General features: G+C 47.3%; 2 protein-coding genes across 2 annotated transcripts; one reads left to right on the top strand and one right to left on the bottom strand.

The window, feature by feature from the left end:
- The first annotated feature begins 15,296 nt into the window (after positions 1-15,296).
- On the top strand, positions 15,297-19,436 carry LOC125528791 (rop guanine nucleotide exchange factor 9-like). Its single transcript, XM_048693231.1, has 7 exons — positions 15,297-16,027; positions 16,138-16,254; positions 16,681-16,835; positions 17,158-17,232; positions 17,336-17,608; positions 17,719-18,030; positions 18,170-19,436. Exons 1-7 carry the CDS (start codon positions 15,679-15,681, stop codon positions 18,572-18,574), a joined length of 1,686 nt encoding a protein of 561 aa, XP_048549188.1. The 5' UTR covers positions 15,297-15,678; the 3' UTR covers positions 18,575-19,436.
- Positions 19,437-19,451: 15 nt separating this feature from the next.
- LOC125528800 (photosystem I reaction center subunit VI, chloroplastic) lies at positions 19,452-20,281 on the bottom strand. Its single transcript, XM_048693240.1, has 2 exons — positions 20,027-20,281; positions 19,452-19,941 (listed from the first exon to the last, which is right to left on the bottom strand). Exons 1-2 carry the CDS (start codon positions 20,143-20,145, stop codon positions 19,629-19,631), a joined length of 432 nt encoding a protein of 143 aa, XP_048549197.1. The 5' UTR covers positions 20,146-20,281; the 3' UTR covers positions 19,452-19,628.
- Between the last annotated feature and the right edge of the window lie 7,027 nt (positions 20,282-27,308).

Below are 27,308 nucleotides of genomic sequence, written 5' to 3'. Positions count from 1 at the left end.
TATAATAGACAACTAATCATCTCATGTACTTTATTTATAAACAAGCTGACACTGAAATTCAACGGTTTACACATTTTCAAACCATTTAAGAAATCCTTGCTTAACCCATCTTAAGACCAACTTCAATGCGCCGACCCAGACGTATGTGGGATTTGTCCCCTTTTGGCTGTTTGGGTTGGTTGTAGGCTTATTGTCCGTCTGCGTCCGATCGGTGCGCCCAACAGGCTGACCCATTTTCCGTACGTGTCCAAAGCAAATTTACCTTTAAAAAGACCATCGGGCATAGTTCATGTCAGTGGCCATATCAGCGTCCACAGTTCATGCTGGCGGCCCATGCTAGTGGTCGGCATACATGCCAGCCTACAAAAACACACCATAGTTCATGGCGGCGCACATTCCAGCGGCCGGCGCAGTTGCCAGCACACAAAAAGGGTGGTAGTTCAACCACGCCATCTTGGTCATGGTCATGCCAGCAGACTTGCCGGCATACAAAAAATATGTCGCTCTCGGCCATAGATCAATCATCAAGCTCGAGCATCTCCTTTTGCATCTTCTCGAACTAAGGCCTCCTTCTCGGGGGAAACTTGCTCAAGTCCGGTGTCATGATCTCCACCTCCTTCATCATGCAAGCGAGCGCCACTTCTTTTGCTTTGGTCTATGCATTGGTCGCCTCTGTCTCGGGCTTCTTGGCTTGCATGTCGACCTTCATTTGTAGCTTCTTCGCTTGGATTTCCGCCTCCATCTCTAGCTTCTTTGCCTGTATGTAAGCCTCCATCTCGAGTTCCTTCTTTTTGTATGTCGATGTAGGCCTTCATTTGCTCTTTTTTATCTTGCCAACACTTCTCCTCTCTTGTTTCCTTTTGGGTCATCATGCCTTGCAAAGTTCCTTGCAAGGAAAATGTCGTCGCATCATGCTTCTACTCCTTGTTGGCATTGGTCTTTCCCCACGGCCGCTTCTCTCCCTCGCCATGGTTGGCGACGGCCTCCGGCCGTCCATTCTTCTTGAGGGTGACATATTGGTCCTTGAATTTCTCATCATTGTTAATGATCGTTCAACAATGGGTAAGGGTGAACACGTATTCCCATGTTGGGCCTTGAATCCAAAGCTCGAAATACCTACAGAACAAAATGAAGAAACCAATGTACATTCATATGCAAATGGACATGCAAGCATAAAACAAACGGCCTGCGATGCTCTCAAGGGTAGCACAAAATTTTGCACTCCTTTTGGTTAAGCCCCCACCTTTTGGAGATGGACACCCAACCACGCTTGCTCTCCAACTTGAAGGGCGGGAACTTCGTGCATTCATGGAATTGGGCATGAACTCTCAACCAAAAGGTTGAACCATTTTGCTCAGCGCCGATCTTGGGATCTTTTCCAATATCTCTCCAACATTTCGCAAATGAGATTGTCATCATCCTTTGTGTATGCCTTTGTCTGAATGCTTCACCGCTTCTTCCTTTGCACATTAGCTTGGTGAGTGAGCTCGTCGGCAAACAAAGCCTCCCCCTTGTTGTCCACTTCCTATTCTTCCTCTTGTCCGTAGTCATATGGGAACTCCTAGCCTGGCATGAAGGTGTCGGCCATGCCCTCTTGGCCTTGCATGAAGGTGTCGACCATGCCATCTTAGCGTGGCGTGAAGGTGTCGGCCATGCCCTCTTGGCCTGCCGTGAAGGTGCCGGCCATGCCCTCTTGGTCGTGAAGTGGCAACAAACGTCTTGGCTTTGGGTCTCATCGAGATCAAAGCTCGCGCCACCCACGCCGCCCACGTCACCCTTGAAAATAATGTTCTCCATAATGAAAACATTGGCCGGGTCATCATCCATCAACGATGGCATTGCATCGAACTGTTGTTGGGCATCGGGATGGTTGCCAACGGGGATCTCATGCGGTCGCTTCCTTTGCCCCACGGTGGACGACCCGTCGGCCATAGGTGTGGCGTTGAGGTCGATGGCCATGCGTGCGGGCATATGCGGTGCGATCACACTACCTTCAGGCGAGCAGTTTGCGGGAGAGGTTGATAAGCGGATGGCTTGCGCGTGGGGATGAAAACTGGGCGTCCACGGCCTGGTTGACATGCCTGCCGACTCTGCCTGTGATGGACGCTCTGTTGACGAGCCCGTGCTGGCCGCGACCATGGTGACAGTGGCTAGAATGGTCAGCTGGTTGTGGCCATGGATGAACCCTAGCAATAAAAGGGCCTGCTGCATGGCCTTGGTGACGGGGTTCTCGTTATCCATGACGGCGGCCTCCTATTGGGCGGTGGCAGCAATGGTGGCCACGTTGGCGGCTTCCAGCTTGTCGGCCCGCACCTTCCTCCGGCCAGCCCTCTTGGCCGACCGCATGGTCCGCTGCGTCAATGTATGCTACTTCTTGGCCTTGCTTGCCTTTCCGCGCATGGTGCGTGGCTTGTCGATGGTGGAGGCAAGGGTGGAGGGGCGGCCACCGTGACGGGGTTTGGCGTGTCGGCCATGGCGAGCGGGTGGGAGGGTTTTGGGGAGGGGCAAGGGGCATGGCGTGGATGTGCCACTGTGTAGCAGGCCAGGTGGAGGACAAGGGCGGGCGTCGCGCGCGTCCGCGCCATGTCTGTTGATGTCTACTACACAACCTTCTTCTTGTTGATGTTGTTGGGCCTCCATGTGCAGAGTTTTGTAGGACAGTAGCAAATTTCCCTCAAGTGGATAACCTACGGTTTATCAATCCGTGGGAGGCATAGGATGAAGATGGTCTCTCTCAAACAACCCTGCAACCAAATAACAAAGAGTCTCTTGTGTCCCCAACACACCCAATACAATGGTAAATTGTATAGGTGCACTAGTTCGGCGAAGAGATGGTGATACAAGTGCAATATGGATGGTAGATACTGGTTTTTGTAATCTGAAAATATAAAAACAGCAAGGTAACTAATGATAAAAATGAGCACAAATGGTATTGCAATGCGTTGAAATAAGGCCTAGGGTTCATACTTTCACTAGTGCAAGTTCCCTCAACAATAATAACATAATTGGATCGTATAACTATCCCTCAACATGCAAAAAAGAGTCACTCCAAAGTCACTAATAGCGGAGAACAAATGAAGAGATTATGGTAGGGTACGAAACCACCTCAAAGTTATTCTTTCTGATCGATCTATTCAAGAGTCCGTAGTAAAATAACATGAAGCTATTCTTTCCGTTCAATCTATCCTAGAGTTTGTACTAGAATAACACCTTAGGACACAAATCAACCAAAACCCTAATGTCACCTAGATACTCCAATGTCACATCAAGTATCAGTGGGTATGATTATACGATATGCATCACACAATCTCAGATTCCTCTATTCAACCAACACAAAGAACTTCAAAGAGTGCCCCAAAGTTTCTACCGGAGAATCAAGACGAAAACGTGTGCCAACCCCTAGGCATAAGTTCACGAGGTCACGGAACTCGCAAGTTGATCACCAAAACATATATCAAGTGGATCACGTGATATCCCATTGTCACCACAGATAAGCACATGCAAGACATACATCAAGTGTTCCAAATCCTTAAAGACTCAATCCGATAAGATAACTTCAAAGGGAAAACTCAATTCATCACAAGAGAGTAGAGGGGGAGAAACATCATAAGATCCAAATACAATAGCAAAGCTCGCGATACATCAAGATGATACCACCTCAAGAACATGATAGAGAGAGAGAGAGATCAAACACATTGCTACTGGTACATTCCCTCAGCCCCGAGGGTGGACTACTCCCTCCTCGTCATGGAGAGCGCCGAGATGATGAAGATGGCCACCGGAGAGGGATTCCCCCCTTCGGCAGGGTGTCGGAACGGGTCTAGATTGGTTTTCGGTGGCTACGGAGGCTTCTGGCGGCGGAACTCCCGATCTATTCTGTTCTCTGATGTTTTTAGGGTATATGGACATATATAGGCGAAAGAAGTCGGTCAGGGGAGCCACGAGGGGCCCACGAGGGTGGGGCGCGCGCCCAGGGGGGCAGGCGCGCCTCCCTGCCTCATGGCCACCTCGAAGCTTCCTTGACTTCAACTCCAAGTCTCCTGAATCACGTTCGTTCCAAAAATCACGCTCCCGAAGGTTTCATTCCTTTTGGACTCCGTTTGATATTCCTTTTCTGCAAAACACTGAAACAAGGGAAAAAACAGGAACTGGCACTGGGCTCTGGGTTAATAGGTTAGTCCCAAAAGTAATATAAAAAGTGTAAAATAAAGCCCATAAATATCCAAAACAGATAATATAATAGCATGGAACAATCAAAAATTATAGATACGTTGGAGACCGTATCAAGCATCCCCAAGCTTAATTCCTGCTCGTCCTCGAGTAGGTAAATGATAAAAACAGAATTTTTGATGTGGAATTCCTACCTAACATATTTATCAATGTAATCTTCTCTATTGTGGCAAGAATATTCAGATCCATAATATTCAAGACAAAAGTTTAATATTGACAAAAATAATAATAACTTCAAGCATACTAACAAAGTAATCATGTCTTCTCAAAATAACATGGCCAAAGAAAGCTATCCCTACAAAATCATATAGTCTGGCTATGCTCTGTCTTCATCACACAAAATATTTAAATCATGCACAACCCCGATGACAAGCCAAGCAATTGTTTCATACTTTTGATGTTCTCAAACCTTTTCGATCTTCACACAATAGATGAGCGTGAGCCATGGGTATAGCACTATAGGTGGAATAGAATGGGGGTTGTCGAGAAGACAACAAGGAGAAGATAGTCTCACATCAACTAGGCGTATCAACGGGCTATGGAGATGACCATTAATAGATATTAATGTGAATGAGTAGGGATTGCCATGCAACAGATGCACTAGAGCTATAAGTGTATGAAAGCTCAACAAAACAAACTAGTGTGTGTGCATCCAACTTACCTCACGAAGACCTAGGGCATTTTGGGGAAGCCCATCATTGGAATATACAAGCCAAGTTCTATAATGAAAGATTCCCACTAGTATATGAAAGTGACAACATAGGAGACTCTTTATCATGAAGATCATGGTGCTACTTTGAAGCACAAGTGTGGTAAACGGATAGTAGCATTGCCCCTTCTCTCTTTTTCTCTCATTTTTTTCATCATTTTTTCATTCATTTTTTTATTTGGGCCTTTCTCTCTTTTTTCTTTTGGCCTCTTTTCTTTTCCTTTTTTTTATTTTTCATCTGGAGTCTCATCCCGACTTGTGGGGAATCCTAGTCTCCGTCATCCTTTCCTCACTAGGACAATGCTCTAATAATGATGATCATCACACTTTATTTACTTACAACTCAAGAAATACAACTCAATACTTAGAACAAGATATGACTCTATATGAATGCCTCCGGCGGTGTACCGGGATGTGCAATGACTCATGAGTGACATGTATGAAAGAATTATGAACTGTGGCTTTTCCACAAATATGATGTCAACTACATGATCATGCATAGAAATATGACAATGATTAGGCGTGTCAGAATAATGGAACGGTGGAAAGTTGCATGGCAGTATATCTCGGAATGGCTATGGAAATGCCATAATAGGTAGGTATGGTGGCTGTTTTGAGGAAGGTATATGGTGGGTTTATGGTACCGGCGAAAGTTGCGCGGTACTAGAGAGTCTAGCAATGGTGGAAGGGTGAGAGTGCGTATAATCCATGGACTCAACATTAGTCATAAATAACTCACATACTTATTGCAAAAATCTATTAGTTATCGAAACAAAGTACTACGCGCATGCTCCTAGGGGGATAGATTGGTAGGAAAAGACCACCGCTCGTCCCCGACCGCCACTCATAAGGAAGGCAATCAATAAATAAATCATGCTCCAACTTCATCACATAACGGTTCACCATACGTGCATGCTACGGGAATCACAAACTTAAACACAAGTATTTCTCAAATTCACAACTACTCAACTAGCATGACTCTAATATCACCATCTCCGTATCTCAAAACAATCATCAAGTATCAAACTTCTCTTAGTATTCAATGGACTTGTATGAAATTTTTTATATTATTCCTAAAAGCAAATTTCCATGTTGTTCTAAAGGACTCTCAAAATAATATAAGTGAAGCACGAGAGATCAATTATTTCTATAAAATAGAACCACCGCCGTGCTCTAAAAGATATAAGTGAAGCACTAGAGCAAAAACTATATAGCTCAAAAGATATAAGTGAAGCACATAGAGTATTCTAATAAATTTAAAATCATGTGAGTCTCTCTCAAAGGGTGTGTACAGCAAGGATGATTGTGGTAAACTAAAAATCAAAGACTCAAATCATACAAGACGCTCCAAGCAGAACACATATCATGTGGTGAATAAAAATATAGCTCCAAGTAAAGTTACCGATGAACGAAGACGAAAGAGGGGATGCCTTCCGGGGCATCCCCAAGCTTAGGCTCTTGGTTGTCCTTGAATATTAACTTGGGGTGCTTTAGGAATCCCCAAGCTTTGGCTTTTCCACCCCTTATTCCATAGTCCATCAAATCTTTACCCAAAACTTGAAAACTTCACAACACCAAACTCAAAATATGAAATCTCGTGAGCTCCGTTAGCGAAAGAAAACAAAACACCACTTCAAGGTACTGTAATGAACTCATTATTGATTTATATTGGTGTTCAACCTACTTTATTCCAACTTATCTATGGTTCATACCCTCCTATACTACGCATAGATTCATCAAAATAAGCAAACAACACATAGAAAACAGAATCTGTCAAAAACAGAACAGTTTGTAGTAATCTGTAGGTTTCAAATACTTCTGAACCCAAAAATTCTAAAATAAATTTCTGGACATGAGTAAGTTTTCTATTAATCATCTGCCAAAAGAATTAACTAAATAACACTTTCCAAATAAAAATGGCATCAATTCTCGTGAGCGCTAAAGTTTCTGTTTTTTACAGCAAGATCAAAAGGACTTTCCCCAAGTCTTCCCAACTGTTCTACTTGGCACAAACACTAATTAAAAGCATAAAAACTCAATAATAACAGATGATAGATAAATTATTTATTGCTAAACAGGAGAAAAAGGCAAGGAACATAAATAAAGTTGGGTTGCCTCCCAACAAGCTCTATCGTTTAACGCCCCTAGCTAGGCATGATGATGTCAATGGTGCTCACATAAAAGATAAGAATTGAAGCATAAAGAGAGCATCATGACGAATATGACTAGCACATTTAAGTCTAACCCACTTCCTATGCATAGGGATTTTGTGAGCAAGCAACTTGTGGGAACAAGAATCAACTTGCATAGTAAGGTAAAACAAGGATAACTTTAAAACTTTAAGCACATAGAGAGGAAACTTGATATTATTGCAATTCCTATAAGCATATGTTCCTCCCTCATAATAATTTTCAGTAGCATCATGATTGAATTCAACAATATAACTATCACATAAAGCATTCTTTTCATGATCTACAAGCATAGAAAATTTACTACTCTCCACATAAGCAAAATTCTTCTCATGAATAGTAGTGGGAGCAAACTCAACAAAATAACTGTCATGTGAGGTATAATCCAATTGAAAGTTAAAATCATGATGACAAGTTTCATGGATATCATTATTCTTTATAGCATACGTGTCATCATAATAATCATCATAGATAGGAGGGATGCTTTCATCATAATAAATTTGCTCATCAAAACTTGGGGGACAAAAAATATCATCTTCATCAATCATAGCCTCCCCGAGATTGTGTCTTTGCATATCATTAGCATCATGGATATTCAAGGAATTCATACTAACAACATTGCAATCATGCTCATCATTCAAGTATTTAGTGCCAAACATTCTAATGCATTCTTCTTCTAGCACTTGAGCACAATTATCAGAATCCTTATTCTCATGAAAGATATTAAAAAGATTAAGCATATGAGGTACCCTCAATTCCATTTTTTTGTAGTTTTCTTTTATAGACTAAACTAGTGGTAAAACAAGAAACTAAAAGATTTGATTGCAAGATCTAAAGATATACCTTCAAGCACTAACCTCCCCGGCAACGGCGCCAGAAAAGAGCTTGATGTCTACTACACAACCTTCTTCTTGTAGACGTTGTTGGGCCTCCAAGTGCAGAGGTTTGTAGTATAGTAGCAAATTTCCCTCAAGTCGATGACCTAAGGTTTATCAATTCTTGGGAGGCGTAGGATGAAGATGGTCTCTCTCAAACAACCCTGCAACAAAATAACAAAGAGTCTCTTGTGTCCCCAACACACCCAATACAATGGTAAATTGTATAGGTGCACTAGTTCGGCGAAGAGATGGTGATACAAGTGCAAGATGGATGGTAGATAATGGTTTTTGTAATCTGAAAATATAAAAACAGCAAGGTAACTAATGATAAAAGTGAGCACAAATGGTATTGCAATGCGTTGAAATAAGGCCTAGGGTTCATACTTTCACTAGTGCAAGTTCCCTCAACAATAATAACATAATTGGATCATATAACTATCCCTCAACATGCAACAAAGAGTCACTCCAAAGTCACTAATAGCGGAGAACAAACGAAGAGATTATGGTAGGGTACGAAACCACCTCAAAGTTATTCTTTCTGATCGGTCTATTCAAGAGTCCATAGTAAAATAACATGAAGCTATTCTTTCCGTTCAATCTATCCTAGAGTTCGTACTAGAATAACACCTTAAGACATAAATCAACCAAAACCCTAATGTCACCTAGATACTCCAATGTCACCTCAAGTATCCGTGGGTATGATTATACGATATGCATCACACAATCTCAGATTCATCTATTCAACCAACACAAAGAACTTCAAAGAGTGCCCCAAAGATTCTACTGGAGAGTCAAGACGAAAACGTGGGCCAACCCCTATGCATAAGTTCACGAGGTCACGAAACTCGCAAGTTCATCACCAAAACATACATCAAGTGGATCGCGTGATATCCCATTTTCACCACAGATAAGCACATGCAAGACATACATCAAGTGTTCTCAAATCCTTAAAGACTCAATCCGATAAGATAACTTCAAAGGGAAAACTCAATTCATCACAAGAGAGTAGAGGGGGAGAAACATCATAAGATCCAAATACAATAGCAAAGCTCGCGATACATCAAGATCATACCACCTCAAGAACACAAGAGAGAGATCAAACACATAGCTACTGGTACATACCCTCGGCCCCGAGGGTGGACTACTCCGTCCTCGTCATGGAGAGTGCCGGGATGATGAAGATGGCCACCAGAGAGGGGTTCCCCCCTCCGGCAGGGTGCCGGAACGGGTCTAGATTGGTTTTTGGTGGCTACGGAGGCTTTTGGCGGCGGAACTCCCGATCTATTCTGTTCTTTGATGTTTTTAGGGTATATGGACATATATAGGCGAAAGAAGTCAGTCAGGGGAGCTACGAGGGGCCCACGAGGGTGGGGGCCCGCCCAGGGGGGCAGGCGCGCCTCCCTGCCTCGTGGCCACCTCGAAGCTTCCTTGACTTCAAGTCCAAGTCTCCTGAATCACATTCGTTCAAAAATCACGCTCCCGAAGGTTTCATTACGTTTGGACTCCGTTTGATATTCCTTTTCTGCGAAACACTGAAACAAGGGAAAAACAGGAACCGACACTGGGCTCTGGGTTAATAGGTTAGTCCCAAAAATAATATAAAAGTGTTAAATAAAGCCCATAAACATCCAAAACAGATAATATAATAGCATGGAACAATAAAAAAATTATAGATACGTTGGAGACGTATCATCTGCACTGACGCAAACCCGACTCGAATTTGGGTTGGAAATGGGTCGCGGGTGGACAAAAAACAGACACTCGTCCGTTTGCGTTGGCGCATTGGGCTGCATGTGGTGTCCGTTTCGATTCAAACAGACGCACGTGGGCATAATGTGTCGGCGCATTGGAGTTTCTCTAAGCGCCTAGAAGAGTCGGGAAGTAGATTGCAAGACCCGGCCAGGCTAGAGGAAGAAGTCATGAAGGAAGCACGTAGAAGGTCGGCAAGTGAGTTACAGGACCTGGGCGGGTCGGAGGAAGAAGCCATAGAGGTAGTGATAACGGTGTCGTACATTGGGACATACGTCTCGAGAAACAACCTAAACTAACACGACATCCAACATCTCCTATTTTAATATACTAGTGACGTCGCGAGCAACTAAGACAATGCCTTGATGAAAGGAAACAACGTTGTGACCCTGTTGCCATCTAATCCGAGGAACCGGACATAGGTTTTCTTCGAGTGCTGGGGGGAGGGGGCATGGATGTGATCCCAAGTACTACTGTTTTTTTGAGGGAAAAGCTATCATGGTGGTTTATATTTCTTGTGGGAAAAGGGCTACATCGTTTGAGAGTACATCAAGCAAAAAGTCCGGAGCCTCGTTCTGCCATACAATAGTTCTCGAGTGCTTCGACTTTGTAGCCAGCAAATCTGTCGCCATATTGGCCTCCCTAGGGCAATGATAGAAAGAAACATAAATAAAATTACGACATAACAAGGTACATTCCTCATAGATGGTTGCAGCTGGACCTAAGGAATTCCCTCCATGTTGCATGATTTCAATCACCTCCATACAATCAGCTCGGATCTCCACCTTGTTGCATCCAATACTGTTCGCGAGGATTAGCCCGTCCTTGAGGCCTCTAGCCTCCGCCATTGCTGCGTCCTTGACAAAGAGAACGTTGCATGCCGATGCCGCAATGAACACGCCCGTGGAGTCCCGTATAATGGCACCCGTTCCACCGGTGCCGCTATCTGCATCAAAAGAGGCATCAACATTTAAACTGACGAATCCTTCAGCTGGTCTTGTCCATCCATGCCTCTCGATCCGCCCTCCTCATTTCTTTTTAGCTCTCATGAAATTCTTGGTCAGCATTGCAATAGCCTGGGCCTTGCGAGCAGGCTCCTGAATGGTCTCACCATGGGTGAATCTCCGGCGTTCCCACCATATGTACCGCATGGCCACCGCCACTAGCTCCTTCCTGGATACATTCGGAAGCGACGGGACAGTGGCATTGGGCATCAACAACAAATATCCTAGAACCGATGCTCCTTCTGACTCAATTTCACATAGTTCGTTTATAGTAGAACTCAGGCCAAGCTTTGTCCAAATATCCTGCACCCTGTGGCAACTGAAGAATGCATGGCGAACACTCTCACAGTCTGACTCACAGATTGGGCAGTCCAAAGTTGTAATCATTTGTCGATTTGCCAAAACACCCCGGCAAGGGATTGCTCCATACAAAGCTCGCCACACGTGCACTTTAATTTTTTCCGGTACTCGCAGCTTCCATAGAATGCGCCAGACTGGACTAGTACTTGAGGACAATACTGAATTTGTTTGTCTCAACTTTCATCCATGTTGGTGATCCCACTCCATATGGTAAGCCGTCTTGACCGAAAGTTTTATTATAGTGCCATGAAACAAAATCCCCCATCATCCCCGTTGCAAGGGGTATATTCAGAATACGATTTGTGTCAATGGGCCAAAAGATATGTCTGATAAGTTCTTCATCCCAGTACCGATTCTCCATGTTAATCAACTTAGAAACTTTAGTGAGAACGATATTACCTCGTGGAGTCATTACCTTCCTGTTTGGGCTGCTAGCCACCCAAGGATCATCACATACGTTTATTTGTGTGACATCTCCCAATCTCCATATGTATCCTTTTTTGAAGGTCTGAACACCACTCCACAAGCTCTGCCAAGTGTAAGAACTCCCTTTCTTGAGGGGGCAATTCAGTAGGTCTCCATTCGGAAAATATTTTGCCCTCAATACTCTGGCACACAAGGAATCTGGTTCTGCTAACAATCTCCAGCACTGTTTAGCTAGGAGGGCCAAGTTAAAACAGTGAACATCTCTGAAACCCATACCTCCATTGCTCTTTGGCATGCACATCTTCCACTACGCGAACCAATGCATGTGCTTCTTCTCCTCATCCCCCCACCAGTACTGTGACATAGCGGTTGTTATCGCATTACAAATTTGTTTTGGAAGCTTAAAGACTAGCATGGCATATGAAGGAATGGCTTGTATGACAGCCTTCAACAACACTTCTTTTCCTCCAAAAGGGAGCATCTTCTCCTTCCATCCTCCGATCCTATTCAGAATTCTATCCACAATATGTTGGAAACAATCAATTCATTCTACCCTAACAATCGGGGGCAACCCCAAATACTTGTCCGTTATAGCATCTGCCATGATATTCAGAGTAGTGCACACCTCCGCCCTTACTTCTACCGTAGTACAAGGGCTGAAGAAAACGCTCGATTTGGCCTCACTTAACAATTGGCCCGAGGCAACACAGTAATCATCAAGGGCGTGGCGAAGGCTCGCGGCGTTGCTAGCATCTGCTCGCATCAAAATGAGGGAGTCATCCGCGAAGAGAAGATGAGAAACAGCCGGTGCATCCCGGCATACTCTCACTCCTATCAGATCACCAATCTCCTCCTCGTGATTAAGCAAACTTGAGAGGCCCTCCACACAAATTAGGAACAAGTAAGGTGATAGCGGGTCTCCTTGGCATAGACCTCGCGAAGGGACAAAAAAATCTGTGAGAGAGTTGTTAAAACAAACTTGGTACTTCACTGACCTTACACACTCCATAATGAGAGCAACCCAATCTGGTGTGAAGCCTAGCCGAAGCATGATTCTCTCAAGAAAAACCCACTAGACCCTATCATAGGCCTTATGCATGTCAAGTTTTACCGGACATATTCCGAACTTTCCCGTTCTCTTCCTCTTGATAGCATGATAAGATTCAAAAGCCACTAAGAAGTTGTCCGTGATCAAACGCCCGGGGACAAAGGCACTTTGATTAGGGGAAATAATCTTGGGCAACAAAATTTTTAGCATGTTTGATAGCAGTTTTGAACCTCCGGGTTCTCCACCTTTGGGATAAGAACAATTGTAGTGTTGTTCCATCCTTCTTGTATCTTCCTGTTATTTACTGTCAACAATACTTCATCAATTAAATCATCGCCAATTATGTGCCAGAATCTCTTATAAAACACCGCATGCAACCCATCAGGGCCCGGTGCCTTGAGGTCACCAATATTATACGATGCTCCTTTAACTTCCTCTCGGGTATAGGGCTTCATCAGGTCCTCATTCATCTCAGCAGATACCCTGGCTTTTACCTTGTCCAAGACACTTTGGTCCGGGTCTTGCACTTCGGAGGAAAACAGTCCACCAAAATAGCGCACCACATGCCCCTTAAGTTGGTCCTCATCCTCGATCCAGTCCCCCGATTCTCCTTTCAATTTCTTGATAAAGTTCTTCTTGCGCCTCCCCGTGGCTGCACGGTGAAAGAAATCCGTGTTTTGATCGCCACGGCAGAGCCAACCAGCACGTCCTCGCTGCATCCAGTATATCTCTTCTTGTTCAAGTAGGTTCTCGATCTGCAGGTGGAGTTCATGTTGTCGAGCCATAGCCTCGTCCGACAGCGGGCCCGACAGCACCTCATTCAGCTCTTTCTGAAGTTTCCTTAGCCGGGTTCGCGGGCCTTTTAGAGACTCTTTATCCCAAGTGCGCAAAGTAGCATGTATCTCCCCTGTCACTTGTGAGTAAGGCTCGGTCCCCCTGGCTTTTGCTCTATCCCAGGCCGCTTGAACTATCACCTCCACATCTTCCTCCGCAAGCCACCTTGCTTCAAATTTCCTCGGTCCCGGCGGACCCCTTGGTTGTATGCCTTGCTGGAAATCAGTATCAATTAGGATCGACCGGTGATCTGATTTATTAAACGGTTCATTAGAAACACCATAGGCTAGGAATAGATCAGCCCAAGAGCTACTCGAGACAGCTCTGTCAAATTGCTCCCAAATTCGGCCTCTACGCCAGCTGAAAATGTCTCCTGAATAACCGAGATCGTCAAGCCCGCAATCGCTCAGCGCATTGCTAAAAGCCTGCATACATCATTGGGGGCGTGCCGCCCCCCTTCTTTCTCATGAGCTTGCAAAATTTCATCAAAGTCTCCTCCCACTATCCATGGCAGATCAGCCAATGTGTGCAGACCACGCAAATATTCCCACGACAGGTATTTACGGTCACTACTTGGCTTGACGTAGAAACCTGTGAAGCGCCATCCCGCAGGTGTCGCCTCCTTTATTTGTATATCTATATAGTTTGCATGAACAGCCCGAGAAGAGACTCCCAAGCTAGATTGCCAAAGCATGGTCAATCCTCCACTTCTGCCGTCACTTTCCAAAACTTCCATCTCATCATACCCTAACCTCCTTCTTAGTTTCCCTGCCTTAGCTTTATCCAGGTGTGTTTCAGACAGGAACAACACATCTGGGTTTATTCGCTCTTGGATCCCCAAGAGCGCCCGAACTGCCGCAGGTTTACGCATCCCATGACAGTTCCACACGATGATTTTCATTGCGACCTGTCGAGCCCCTTCTCGGAGCTCGCCGATAAATTGTGGCTGGCCTCCATCACAGCCAAGTTGTCCTTCTTCGATCTCTTCGAATCGTGCGATGAAGTGTCAGTTTATCCAGCACTTCATGATCACGAAACAGCCAAGTTGTCCAAACTGCCAGTTTATCCAGCACTTCATGATCACGAAACAGCCACGGCCCCTCCTCCGTGACCCTCTTCCAATCTCCCAAACAGTTCACCGTCAGAGAGAATAGATTCTCACCTAATGGTTTGAAAGTTACACCCCGCGCTAGGTTCCAGGCGAGCCTCGTCGTATCATAGAACGACCCCTTGCTGAAGGGCTTGTTCGTATGCACCGTCGCCAGCGCCATGAACTCCGCTTCCTCGATCTCATCCGGGAAGTCCTCTTCAAAGATCAGATCGTCTTCCTCCCGCTCCTGCAACTTGAGTTTTCCGATCATCTCTTCAACCCCGATGGGTTTCCCCCCAGGGGCCACACTTCCCGCTGACGATTGCAAGCCCGATCCTGCCATAGCCAAACCCTAGCGAGATGCGTTTTCCGATCCACCAAAACCCTAGCAACCCAAGACAGGGACCAAGGCCGGGTAGATAGCGAGGCTATCCCCTTAATCAACCCGAGTACCAAGTCGGGGAGGATCGGGATTGGTGGTAGAGTCCGGAACAGCCTCACGGTGTCGCCACCGGAGGTATCTCAAACCCTAGACGGGAGCCGCCAGGGGACATCCCAAGTACTACTGCTTAGGCTGAGCTATTATGATTCACCATGATTTTGGCGATCCCAAGTACTGTTACTGTTATGTTGTACTCCTAAGAGTAGCACGTGGTAATTAACCACCAACCGAGATGGAGAAAAGTAACCACGGGCGAGTGAGATTAAAAATAGCAGCGTGGTACAACATCTCCAACGATAAACCACTCCCATTGCCCATGTTTGGAGGGAGGGAGCGTGGCCGACCTGGGCTGGACGACACACACAAAACGGACCCATTTCCCGCGGCGCGGCTGCAGCTCGCGCCATCCATCCACAGACACGTCCCTCCCCACCCCCCTTTCCTCTCCTCGCCTCCCTCGCAAAACCGTCTCCCCCGCCCCGAATCTAGCCAGCCAGCCAGCCAGCCACGCGCGCCCGCCAGCCACCGGGCATCCCTCCTCCCATCTCTCTCTCGCGCGCGGGGGCGCGAGGTCGGACGGACGGACGGACGGACGGCCGGCCGGTGTTTCTTTCTCCCCTTCTGACCTCGGCCGGCCCGCCGCACGTCGGCGTACGGGTACGTGCGCGCGTGCCCGCGGGATGCGGTGCTGACCCGTGCATGCCTGCGATGAGCGCGTGATGGCGCCGCCGTTCCTCAAGACCGGGCACGGCCGCGACTCCAGGTTCTCCTTCAGGCGGCGCAAGTCCGGGAAGGCGTCGTCCACGCCCTCCTCGCCGCTCTCCTCGGTCTCGTCGGAGGACGTGGCCCTCGACCCGGGGAGCCCCACGATGGAGCCCTCGTCCAAGGCCCAGACGCTGCCGTGCGCCAGGCGGATGCTCTCCAGGAGCAGCTGCGGGTCCAGGGGCAAGCTTTCGGTCGACCTCATCCCGCCGCCGCTCGCCGGCGGCCCTTCCGACGGACCAAGGCCGTCCACGTCCGCCGCGCCGCCCCAGAAGCCCCCTCCACGGCCCGAGGGCCCGCCTTCAGGTTCGTCGCCGCTCTTCATCTCTAAGCTAGCGTCCCGGTGAATGCGGATGATCGTCCCGGTCTTGTTCCACGAATGATTTGCTCCGGTGGCCGATCCATTCCAATTGCAGACACGGACATGGTGAAGGAGAAGTTCTCCAAGCTGCTGCTGGGGGAGGACATGTCCGGCACCGGCAAAGGGGTCTCCTCGGCTCTCGCTCTCTCCAACGCCATCACCAATCTTGCAGGTAATCACTCCCTTTCCTTTCAATTCTTTCCATTTTGTGCCACCGCCAATATAGCAGGTAATCACTCCCCTACCCTCATGTTTCAAAGGCCTGTAGTGCGAGCTAAATTAATGGAATTTTTGGTGTGTGAAAAAATGGGTCTCAGAAATGAGAGTACTTGTCACCACAAAATCCAAACGAAAGTAATTGGTTAAATGATTTTAATCCTCAAAATAAATTAGTGGACATTAGAGAAAACACTTATTTGTACACGAGACAATCTTCGACCCCGCGAATGAGTACATGCACGACTAAATCGGGAGCCCTAGCCCTATCACGTGCTTGATGCATGATTTATGGATTTCAAATCATTTCAATTCGTGCTTGGTTTCTTGTGGAAAATCTTACCACTTATGTATCCTTTCTCGTGGTGGCACGCTGTTGCAGCTTCCGTGTTCGGTGAGCAGCGGCGTCTCCAACCGATGGCCCCTGAGCCGAAGGCTCGGTGGACAAAGGAGATCGACTGGCTTCTCTCTGTCACCGATTTCATCGTCGAGTTCGTTCCTTCACGCCAGGTGGCTGAGGATGGCAGCACCATGGAGGTCAGAAACAAACCCCTACCCCTGTTTTCATTACACGTGCTTGTTTATATATGGTTGTGTGCATCAAGAAATGCAGAGGCCGGGGGTATTCCTCCTTTTCAAAAAAAAACATGATTGTACAATGTGGTTAGGGTCCTACAAAGAAAAATAAATTGGTTAGTGAAGACGTACAATGTGGGTTGTGCCTACTGGAGCCTTAGGCGGTCACACTTTTTTTTTTTGCCTTACTTAGGGCCTGTACTATGCAACCTCGTTATGCAAATCGAATTACAAGTTTACAACTAATTACAATAGTACATTTTTATTCTTTTTCGACAAGCAGGTTATGATAACTCAGCAACGCAGAGATCTGCTGATGAACATCCCGGCATTGCGCAAGCTTGACGGAATGCTCCTTGTAATATAGAATTCCACACCCTTCTCTGAATTGTTTACGAGATTGATGTGAAGATAGCTGAGTTGCTAATTTGTTACCGTTGCGCATTTCTGCTGTCGAACAGGACTATCTCGATAGTTTCGGCGACAAGCAGGAGTTTTGGTATGTGAAGAAAAATGACAATGAATCGGAGAAGGGCGACGCGGCGGAGCAGAGTGACAAATGGTGGCTCCCGACGGTCAAGGTCCCTCCCGAGGGTCTGTCAGACTCCACGAGGAGATGGCTTCAGCACCAGAAGGAGCTCGTCAACCAAGTCTTGAAGGCAACAATGGCCATCAATGCTAATGTTATCATGGAGATGGATGTTCCAGAAGCATACATGGAGTCTCTGCCTAAGGTGATCCATAAGAACACAAGGACGTTATTATACAACAATCACATTTAACTTACTTGACTACATTACTGAGATCTCACATGACAATATCCTCTTACTCTTATGCTTTGTAGAATGGGAAATCCACCCTTGGGGACTCGATGTACAAGCTTATAACCGACGATTATTTCAACCCCGAAGAACTCATAGCAACGGTTGACCTGTCGAACGAGTACAACATTGTCGATCTGAAGAACCGGATTGAAGCGTCGGTCGTCATTTGGCAGAAGAAAATGCAGAGGGATGGCAAGTGGGGCCATGGCGTTAGCCACGAGAAGCGGGGCCGATTCGAGGGGAGGGCGGAGAACGTTCTTCTCCTACTCAAGCACAGGTTTCCAGGGATTTCCCAATCAGCTCTGGACATCAGCAAAATCCAATACAACAGGGTACCCACAATTCTCACTTTGTTTTCGGAATTGCTACAGTGCCTTTTCATTACTCTTTTTTAGAAAAGGAGTACCTTTTCATTACTATATATAATGCCAACTACATACATTTGTGTTTCCGTACGTGTTGTTTTTGCAGGATGTTGGGAGTGCCATTCTGGAGAGCTACTCAAGGACGCTCGAGAGCCTAGCCTACACCGTAATGTCCCGCATCGAGGACGTTCTCCACGCCGACTCCCTCACCCAAGACCCCAAGCAAGGGGACTCGTTGCGGATGCCGAGCTTGACATCCGATGACACGGACACGGTGGTCCAAGACGCCAAGGACGAGATGGGGAGGCTGGGAAGAATGGAGCCGGTTAACTCGACATTGTTCGACCTCGTGGGGCCTCGGGACGGCACCATCGAGACCATGATACTAGAATCACAGGATCCCCAGGGCAAGAAGCTGAGCAAGGTCTCCAAGATCGGCACCAAGAGGTACTCCTACCTGGACAAGCTTGAGAACCTGGGCGGAGCACGGAGCCCCATATCTAGACACTAGTGGCGCGCTGCCGTAGGGGGTGGCGGGGAGGGGAGGTGGGGTGGGGGAAGACATATGTGCCAGATCATTCGGACCAAAATGCATGTAAATATGTGTTGAGAGCATTGTGATCGATCAGGGTGCACTGTGACTTGTGAGGTTTATGTAAGCTTTCGGACACCTGTCTGTATCTCCATTGTGTTCGACCCCCAGTGGAAATTTGGTGCAGAGGCCAATATGATGTGCTGCTGATGTGTGACCCCCCCTTATCTACAAGAACTAAATAATGTTGAGATTTTTCACACTGAGCCTGAGAAATGGACATGTAGTTTTCTAGCCTGCTTCTGTACTAGTTAACCTTGACCTCTTCCAGACCCTGTTTTCCGTGCAATGTTTGTTAAGCGTAGCCTTTCCAGTGTCTTGTAGGAGTGTTATAATGTCAGTTGGATTTTTGCATAAAATCGACGACGCAATGTATGCTTGATGGTATTTATCAGACATTAACGAAACAAGCGGGGTAAGAACTAATATCCTGCCGGCAGCAGCAACAACTCTTAGTTTCGAATTATTTGTCGCAGAAATGGATAGTAGTTCCGGACGGAGGGAGTATGTACGTGTGCAGCTGTGCACGCAGAGCGATGAGTAGGCCGGCCGGACAATACATATTGGCTCGAAACAGGCTTTCGCCCCGCTTTTTATATATAAAGCACAAACCAAACCCAGGGAAAGAAGTATAGATCGGCACTGTACCCGTACCATCGCACACATTAGGCAAGTACTCCCTCCGTTCTGGATTACTTGTCGCAGGTATGGAGGGAGTAGTAATTTAAACCGCCAGTACAGCAAAAACATGGTACTGCAAAAAACAGTACTGGCAATCGTCAAAGAGCAAATGATCTACTAGTAGTAATTGCATGCATCATGCAAGCAGCATCTTCCCAATTACTGATACGAAGTAGTACAAAGATCAAGTATCAACAGAGGACATAGATAGGGCCATAGGGGGGAATCCATCAGATCCATGGTACACAAGCACGAGGCGAGAGGAGGAAGAAGGCCTTGATTGCAGATCTACTTAGATCTTGCCACGTGGCCCCGGGGTGGGGGGCAGCTGGGGCCCCTTCTTGATGGGGAGCAGGTCGGGGGAGGCGGTGGCGCTGACGTAGGCGAGCAGGGAGCCGCCGCCGAGCAGCAGGACCTTGAGCAGCAGCCCTCGCTTGGTGAAGGGCGCGGCGAAGGTGTTGAAGAACTTGCTCTGCAGGCCGTTGTAGGGCGACGCCGCGTCGCTGCCGTACAGGTCCCACTGCCCCGTCGTGTTGGCGATGTCGTCCAGGTCGAAGTAGACGCTCTTCTCCCCGTACTTGGCCACCACCGCCGCCCCGCGAGCCCTGCGTTCATGCCATGTCAGTTGAGCCACGCGGTGTTGCTCTCGATCGATGGTGTGCGTGCTGTCGAACTCGTGTTGGGTGGTACCTGCGGGTGGAGCGGGAGACGGCGGCGGAGGCGGGCCGGACGGCGAGCTTGCGGCCGGAGATGGAGCTGCCGGCCAGGCCCCGCACGGCGACCGGCTGGACGGCGACGAGCGACGCCATTGCGATCGAGCTGTACGTGCGTATACCGTGGGCGTGTCCTGGTTCTGGAGCTGCGGGGTACGTGCACACACTTTGATCAGTGGATGCTGTTAAGGATTTGAAACGGCTGGCCGTCGATGAGGTTTGTGTGGGAGAGGCTGCGCGCGGCCGACGCCCATAGGGAGGGCGCCACGCGGCCGCTTCCGGATAGGCCTATCCTGACCCCCTGACACGGTGGCGGGGTGACATGGCGCCCCGCTTGCTCCTGGCTGAGTGGAGGAGATCTCGCCGTCCGTTCGTGCGTGCGGTCGACGGGATCGCTCGTAGAGATACTGTGGGCCTACGAGGATTGCTAGGACAGCGCGTGCACGGGCACCGGCACGGATCATCTTTGCTCAAGGAAATTAAAGAGAGATCGATATACACCAACACATTGATTTCGTTCGTTAAATGGCGAGGGTGTGTACACCAACACAACGTGATGCCCATACGGCCGGGCAAGATCGAGATCGTGATGGATACATTAGCACATTTTTTATTAATCTAATCCACGAGTAGATAATAAGCATGATATGCAACTCATATACCGATACATAAGCATGTGAGTACGTGCAGTACATAGAACCGAAATATCTATGAACACAACATATATGGCCAATACATGAAGGAGCATGTAGGGATGAACAAATTATACCATTCGATTGGCCAGGCCGATGCAGCAGGGCCAACAGCAGCCTCGGCGTTGTCCGCGACCTTCTTCTTGGCGATTTCGTCATCGGCCATGATGTTGACGCAGGGGAAGTAGTGGAAGCAGAGGAGGATGGAGACGGGAAACGATCGGGAGCAGTCATGCCGAGACGCTCCCAAAAACCTTATCGCCCTTCTCTCGAGCAGGATCTTGAAGGATAGGGTTCCGAAGGCACCTGCTCTCTGGAACAACCGTGCACGCGGTCGTCGGGATGGGAACGTTGGAAGCAGCATAGTGAGAGAAAAAGTAGATGGCGTCTAGGGTTGCACGAGAAGAGAGTGAGGGTGTCCCGGCCACACTGGCCAACTCTTCTAATATATAGGTTGTTGGGTGTTGGGGAACGCAGTATTTCAAAAATTTCCTACGGTCACGCAAGATCTATCTAGGAGATGCATAGCAATGAGTGGGGAGAGTATGTCTACGTACCCTCGTAGACCGAAAGCGGAAACTTTATGAAACGCGGTTGATGTAGTCGAACGTCTTCACGATCCAACTGATCAAGTACCGAATGTACGACACCTCCACGATCTGCACACGTTCAGCTCAGTGACGTCACTTGTACTCTTGATCCAGTTCAGGCCGAGGGAAAGTTTCGTCAGCACGACGGCGTGATGACGGTGATGATGAAGTTACCGACGCAGGGCTTCGTTTAAGCACTACAACGATATGACCGAGGTGGAATTCTATGGAGGGGGGCACCTGTGACACCCCGAGACCGATGTGCCAGGTGTCTTCCAGTTATTCGATGTTGTTGCCTTGTCATTTGCTTGCGTGTTGCATTTCATCATGTCATCATGTGCATTGCATCATCATGTTTTCAAAACTTGCATCCGTCCGGGTTCCCCCAGTTCCGTCCGTTGTCCGTTCTGAGGCCAACCACACTCGCACGCGCCCGCGGCACGTCCGAATTATTATTTTATAAGTGGCCGTAAAATGTTCTCGGATTGGGTTGAAAGTTGGCATGTGGTCTTATTATAGTGTAGATAGACCGCCTGTCAAGTTTCATCGCATTCGGAGTTCGTTTGATAGCCCAACCGTTAAACTATAGCGGCATTATAGCCGGTCTTTTCGTCGGACGTTTTCGGTCTCCGGAAACAGTCGCCGGGTCTCTCTCTTCTCTTTTCTCAGCCTGAGGCCTTCTTCACAGTCCACTACCACCGCCAGGCCCAACCTAACCTCTCCCGTCAGCCCGCGGCCCTCCTCGCGCGCGCGTCCAAAAGATGTCCCGGACCCGACCCAGACACATGTCACCGTTGGATCCGGAACAACCCCGAACATCTACAAAACGTTTTCGTTTTCTTATTTGGACTCCCTAGCTATTTTATCCGCGATCGTCCGTTTGCGATCGTAGGGTCGAGATAGCCCCTAACCTAATCTGTGATGTATATATTTAGTCTACCCCTAGTCCATTTTGAACCTAACCCCTTTTTCCTAGGGATCCTCCTAGCCGCCGCCCCACTGTATCTCCTCTATTTCCGTGCCCAACCAACCACCGCGCTCCGTTCCTCGATCCCGAGCCGCCGTCCCGTGTGCTCGCCAGCATCGTCGCTCCGCCTCCCGCTGGCGAGATACACCACCGGAGCACCCTCGAGGAGAGCCCGCCACTGCAGATGAGCCCCGCCGCTCGCTCCCTTCCTCCCGTCGGTCTTCTCCTTCCTACCTGCTCTCACGATCTCACTCTCTCTCTCGCTCTCTTTCCCATGGCTCTACAGGAACCACCACCGCCGCTCGCGTACATCGTCACCGGTGGCGCCAGATCTCGCCGGGAAGGGGCTCCCCGCGCCCGGATCCGCTACCCTCGCCGGTTTTGCGCCTGAGCTAGCCTCCTCTGCATCTACATCGCGCCCAGCCGCCAGATCCTTTGCTCGTTGACCGCATCGCTGCCCAAACCGCATGCGTCCTCTGCTTCCAGGACGAGCAGAGCAGCTCGCCCGACCCCTCGCCCGTTGACCGATCCTGCTGGGTCACAGCCACCCCAGGCCCAGCGCCCCCCTTTCGGCCTCACCTCACCACCGACCGGCCCAAGGCCCGCTGTGAGCAGCCCCAGCCTCCCCTGTGCACCTCTGGGCCTGCCAGTTTCGGCCCATTCCATTTTTTTTCTGGCCTCTGTGTTTTTGCTAATTATCCGTAGGATTGCAGTTTTACAGAAAAGCCCTTGTTGATCATGCATTTAATAATTCCACAACCGTGCGTCGGATTGAAATGTTTTATATATGAAAGTTGCTTAGAATTTTGTCTAGTTTAATAATATTCAACTTTCATGCATGTTTGAAATATTTAAAATGTTGTTTGGTTAAATTTGCTCCTATGTCATGCTAAAATACTTTAATTCATAACTACAACCGTAGCTCGGTTTTAAACAAACTTTATATGTAAATGGGGTGGAAAAATACCTAGTTTAACATGGTGGCTTTACTTTGCATGTTTAACAACTCTAAAATATTGTTTAGGGCAGAACAGTATCAAATCTATAATATGCTCATGGGGATTTTTCCGGACTTGTTGTTTGTTGTTCCGGCCTCATTTAAACTTGACTAGATAGGTAGTTCTACTTTGCTTCACCTCTTGCCATGCTAACAACATTGAATATTGTTGGGTACATAAACGAGATCGAACTAAATAACTTGAATGTGGTGTTTCGTCAATATGCAACGGAGTTGCATGTTGAGCTCCACTTAATTTGTAGGATTGTTTGTGCATTTTTCCATGCCATGCTTCATTAAACCGGACATGCATCATACTTGATTGTGCATCATGCCATGTTTATGTGGTGGTTGTTTGCTTTCTTTCCGGTGTACTTCTTCTCGGTAATCCGGTAACGTTGCGTTTGTGAGGATCCGTTGGCTACGTCCGTTTGTCTTCTTCATGGACTCGTTCTTCTTCCTTGTGGGGTCTCAGGCAAGATGACCATACCCTCGAAATCACTATCTTTACTTGCTAGATGCTCGCTCTTTTGCTATGCATATGCTACGATACCTACCACTTTCTTATCATGCCTCCCATATTGCTAAGCCAAACCTCTAACCCACCTTGTCCTAGCAAACCGTTGTTTGGCTATGTTACCGCTTTGCTCAGCCCCTCTTATAGCGTTGTTAGTTGCAGGTGAAGATTGGAGCTTGTTCCATGTTTGGAACATGGTTATTTTGTTGGGATATCACAATATCTCTTATTATATTAATGCATCTATATACTTGGTAAAGGGTGGAAGGCTCGGCCTTATGCCTGGTGTTTTGTTCCACTCTTGCCGCCCTAGTTTCCGTCATATCGGTGTTATGTTCCCGGATTTTGCGTTCCTTACACGGTTGGGTTATAATGGGAACCCCTTGACAGTTCACCTTGAATAAAACTCCTCCAGCAAGGCCCAACCTTGGTTTTACCATTTGCCACCTAGCCTCTTTTTCCCTTGGGTAGGCCTGCCCAAGGGTCATCTTTATTTAAACCCCCGGGGCCAGTGCTTCTCTAAGTGTTGGTCCAACCCAGAGCACCGTGCGGGGCCGTCCCTTGGAAACTTGGGTTATGTTGGCTCCCGTACGCTTAGCTTATCTGGTGTGCCCTGAGAACGAGATATGTGCAGCTCCTATCAGGATTTGTCGGCACAGCGGGTGGTCTTGCTGGTCTTGTTTTACCATTGTCGAAATGTCTTGTAACCGGGATTCCGAGCCTGATCGGGTCTTCCTGGGAGAAGGAATATCCTTCATTGACCGTGAGAGCTTGTGATGGGCTAAGTTGGGGCACCCCTGCAGGGATTTGAACTTTCGAAAGTCGCGTCCGCGGTTATGGGTAGATGGGAATTTGTTAATGTACGGTTGTAGAAAACCTGAAACTTATCTTAAATAAAATGCATCAACCGCGTGTGTAACCGTGATGGTCTCTTCTCGGCGGAGTCCGGGAAGTGAACACAGTGTTGGAGTAATGTTTGACGTAGGTTGTTCTAGGATCACTTCTTGATCATAGATTCTTGACCGTGCTTTTGCCTTCTCTTCTCGCTCTCATTTGCGTATGTTAGCCACCATATATGCTAGTCGCTTGCTACAGCTCCACCTCATACCTTTTACCCTACCTATAAGCTTAAATAGTCTTGATCGCGAGGGTGTGAGATTGCTGAGTCCCCGTGACTCACAGATACTTCCAAAACCAGTTTGCAGGTGTCGATGATATCGTGCAGGTGACGCAACCGAGCTCAAGGAGGAGTTCGATGAAGATCTTGTCCATTGTGTTGTTTCGTTTCAGTCGATCAGTAGTGGAGCCCAGTTGGGACGATCGGGGATCTATGTAGCATTTGGGGTAGTCTTCTTTTATTTTGGTTCCGTAGTCGGACCTTGAGTGTATCTGGATGAATGTAATGTTTTATTCATGTAATTGTGTGAAGTGGCGAATGTAAGCCAACTATGTATCTTTTTCCCTTATGTATTACATGGGTTGTGTGAAGATTACCTCACTTGCGACATTGCTTACAATGCGGTTATGCCTCTAAGTCGTGCTTCGACATGTGGGAGATATAGCTGCATCGTGGGCGTTACAGCACCGCACACGGCTAAACACTCAACTTGTGTGTCTTTTCGGACGGCCCTTGATGACCCACAAGTGTAGGGGATCTATCGTAGCCTTTTCGATAAGTAAAGAGTGTCGAACCCAACGAGGAGCATAAGGAAATGATAAGCAGTTTTCAGTAAGGTATTCTTTGCAAGCACTGAAATTATCGGTAACAGATAGTTTTGTGATAAGGTAATTTGTAACAAGTAACAAGTAATGAAAGTACATAAGGTGCAGCAAGATGGCCCAATCCTTTTTGTAGCAAAGGACAAGTCTGGACAAACTCTTATATAAAATAAAGCGCTCCCGAGGACACATGGAAATTATCGTCAAGCTAGTTTTCATCACGTTAATATGATTCGCGTTCGGTACTTTGATAATTTGATATGTGGGTGGACCGGTGCTTGGGTACTGCACTTACTTGGACAAGCATCCAACTTATGATTAACCCCTATTGCAAGAATCCGCAACTACAACAGAAGTATTAAGGTAAACCTAACCATAGCATGAAACATATGGATCCAAATCAGCCCCTTACGAAGCAACGCATAAACTAGGGTTTAAGCTTCTGTCACTCTAGCAACCCATTATCTGCTTATTACTTCCCAATGCCTCCCTCTAGGCCCAAACAATGGTGAAGTGTCATGTAGTCGACGTTCACATGACACCACTAGAGGGATGACAATATACATCTCATCAATATATCGAACGAATACCAAATTCACATGACTACTTATAGCAAGACTTCTCCCATGTCCTCAGGAACAAATGTAACTACTCACAAAGCATATTCATGTTCATAATCAGAGGGGTATTAATATGCATAATGGATCTGTACATATGATCTTCCACCAAGTAAACCAACTAGCATCAACTACAAGGAGTAATCAACACTACTAGCAACCCATAGGTACCAATCTGAGGTTTGGATACAAAGATTGGATACAAGAGATGAACTAGGGTTTGAGATGAGATGGTGCTTGATACGTCTCCAACGTATCTATAATTTTTTATTGCTCCATGCTATATTATCTACTGTTTTGAATGTTTATGAGCTTTATTATACACTTTTATATCATTTTTGGGACTAACCTATTAACCCAGAGCCCAGTGCCATTTTCTATTTTTAGCCTATTTTAGGGTTTCAAAGAAAAGGAAAATCAAACAGAGTCCAATTGACCTGAAACTTCACGGAACTCATTTTTGGAAGGAAAGAAGCCCAGAAGACTTGGAGTGCACGTCGGGGATCTGCGAGGAGGTCACGAGGTAGGGGGCGCGCCCTCCACCCTCGTGAGCCCCTCGTGGCCCCCCCTGACGTACTTCTTCTGCCTATATATCTCCATATACCCTAAAAACATCTGAGAGCACAATAGATCGGGAGTTCCGCCGCCAGAAGCCTCCGTAGCCACAGAAAACCAATCTAGACCCGTTCCGGCACCCTGTCGAAGGGGGAATCCTTCTCCGGTGGCCATCTTCATCATCCCGGTGCTCTCCATGACGAGGAGGGAGTAGTTCCCCCTCGGGGCTGAGGGTATGTACCAGTAGCTATGTGTTTGATCTCTCTCTCTCGTGTTCCTGAGGTGATACGATCTTGATGTATCGCGAGCTTTGCTATTATAGTTGGATCCTATGATGTTTTCTTCCCCCTCTACTCTCTTGTAATGAATTGAGTTTCCCCTTTGAAGTAATCTTATCGGATTGAGTCTTTAAAGATTTGAGAACACTTGATGTGTGTCTTGGCAGTCTTGCCGTGGATATCTGTGGTGACAATGGGATATCACGTGATTCACTTGATGTATGTTTTGGTGATCAACTTGCGGGTTCCGCCCATGAACCTATGCATAGGGGTTGGCACACGTTTTCGTCGTGATTCTCCGGTAGAACTTTGGGGCACTCTTTGAGG

The sequence above is a fragment of the Triticum urartu genome, chromosome 1 (genome assembly GCF_003073215.2).
Source record: "Triticum urartu cultivar G1812 chromosome 1, Tu2.1, whole genome shotgun sequence".
NCBI lineage: Eukaryota > Viridiplantae > Streptophyta > Magnoliopsida > Poales > Poaceae > Triticum > Triticum urartu.
Note: the sequence above shows the minus strand (reverse complement) of the source record. Positions and strands in the feature narration are given on the sequence as shown.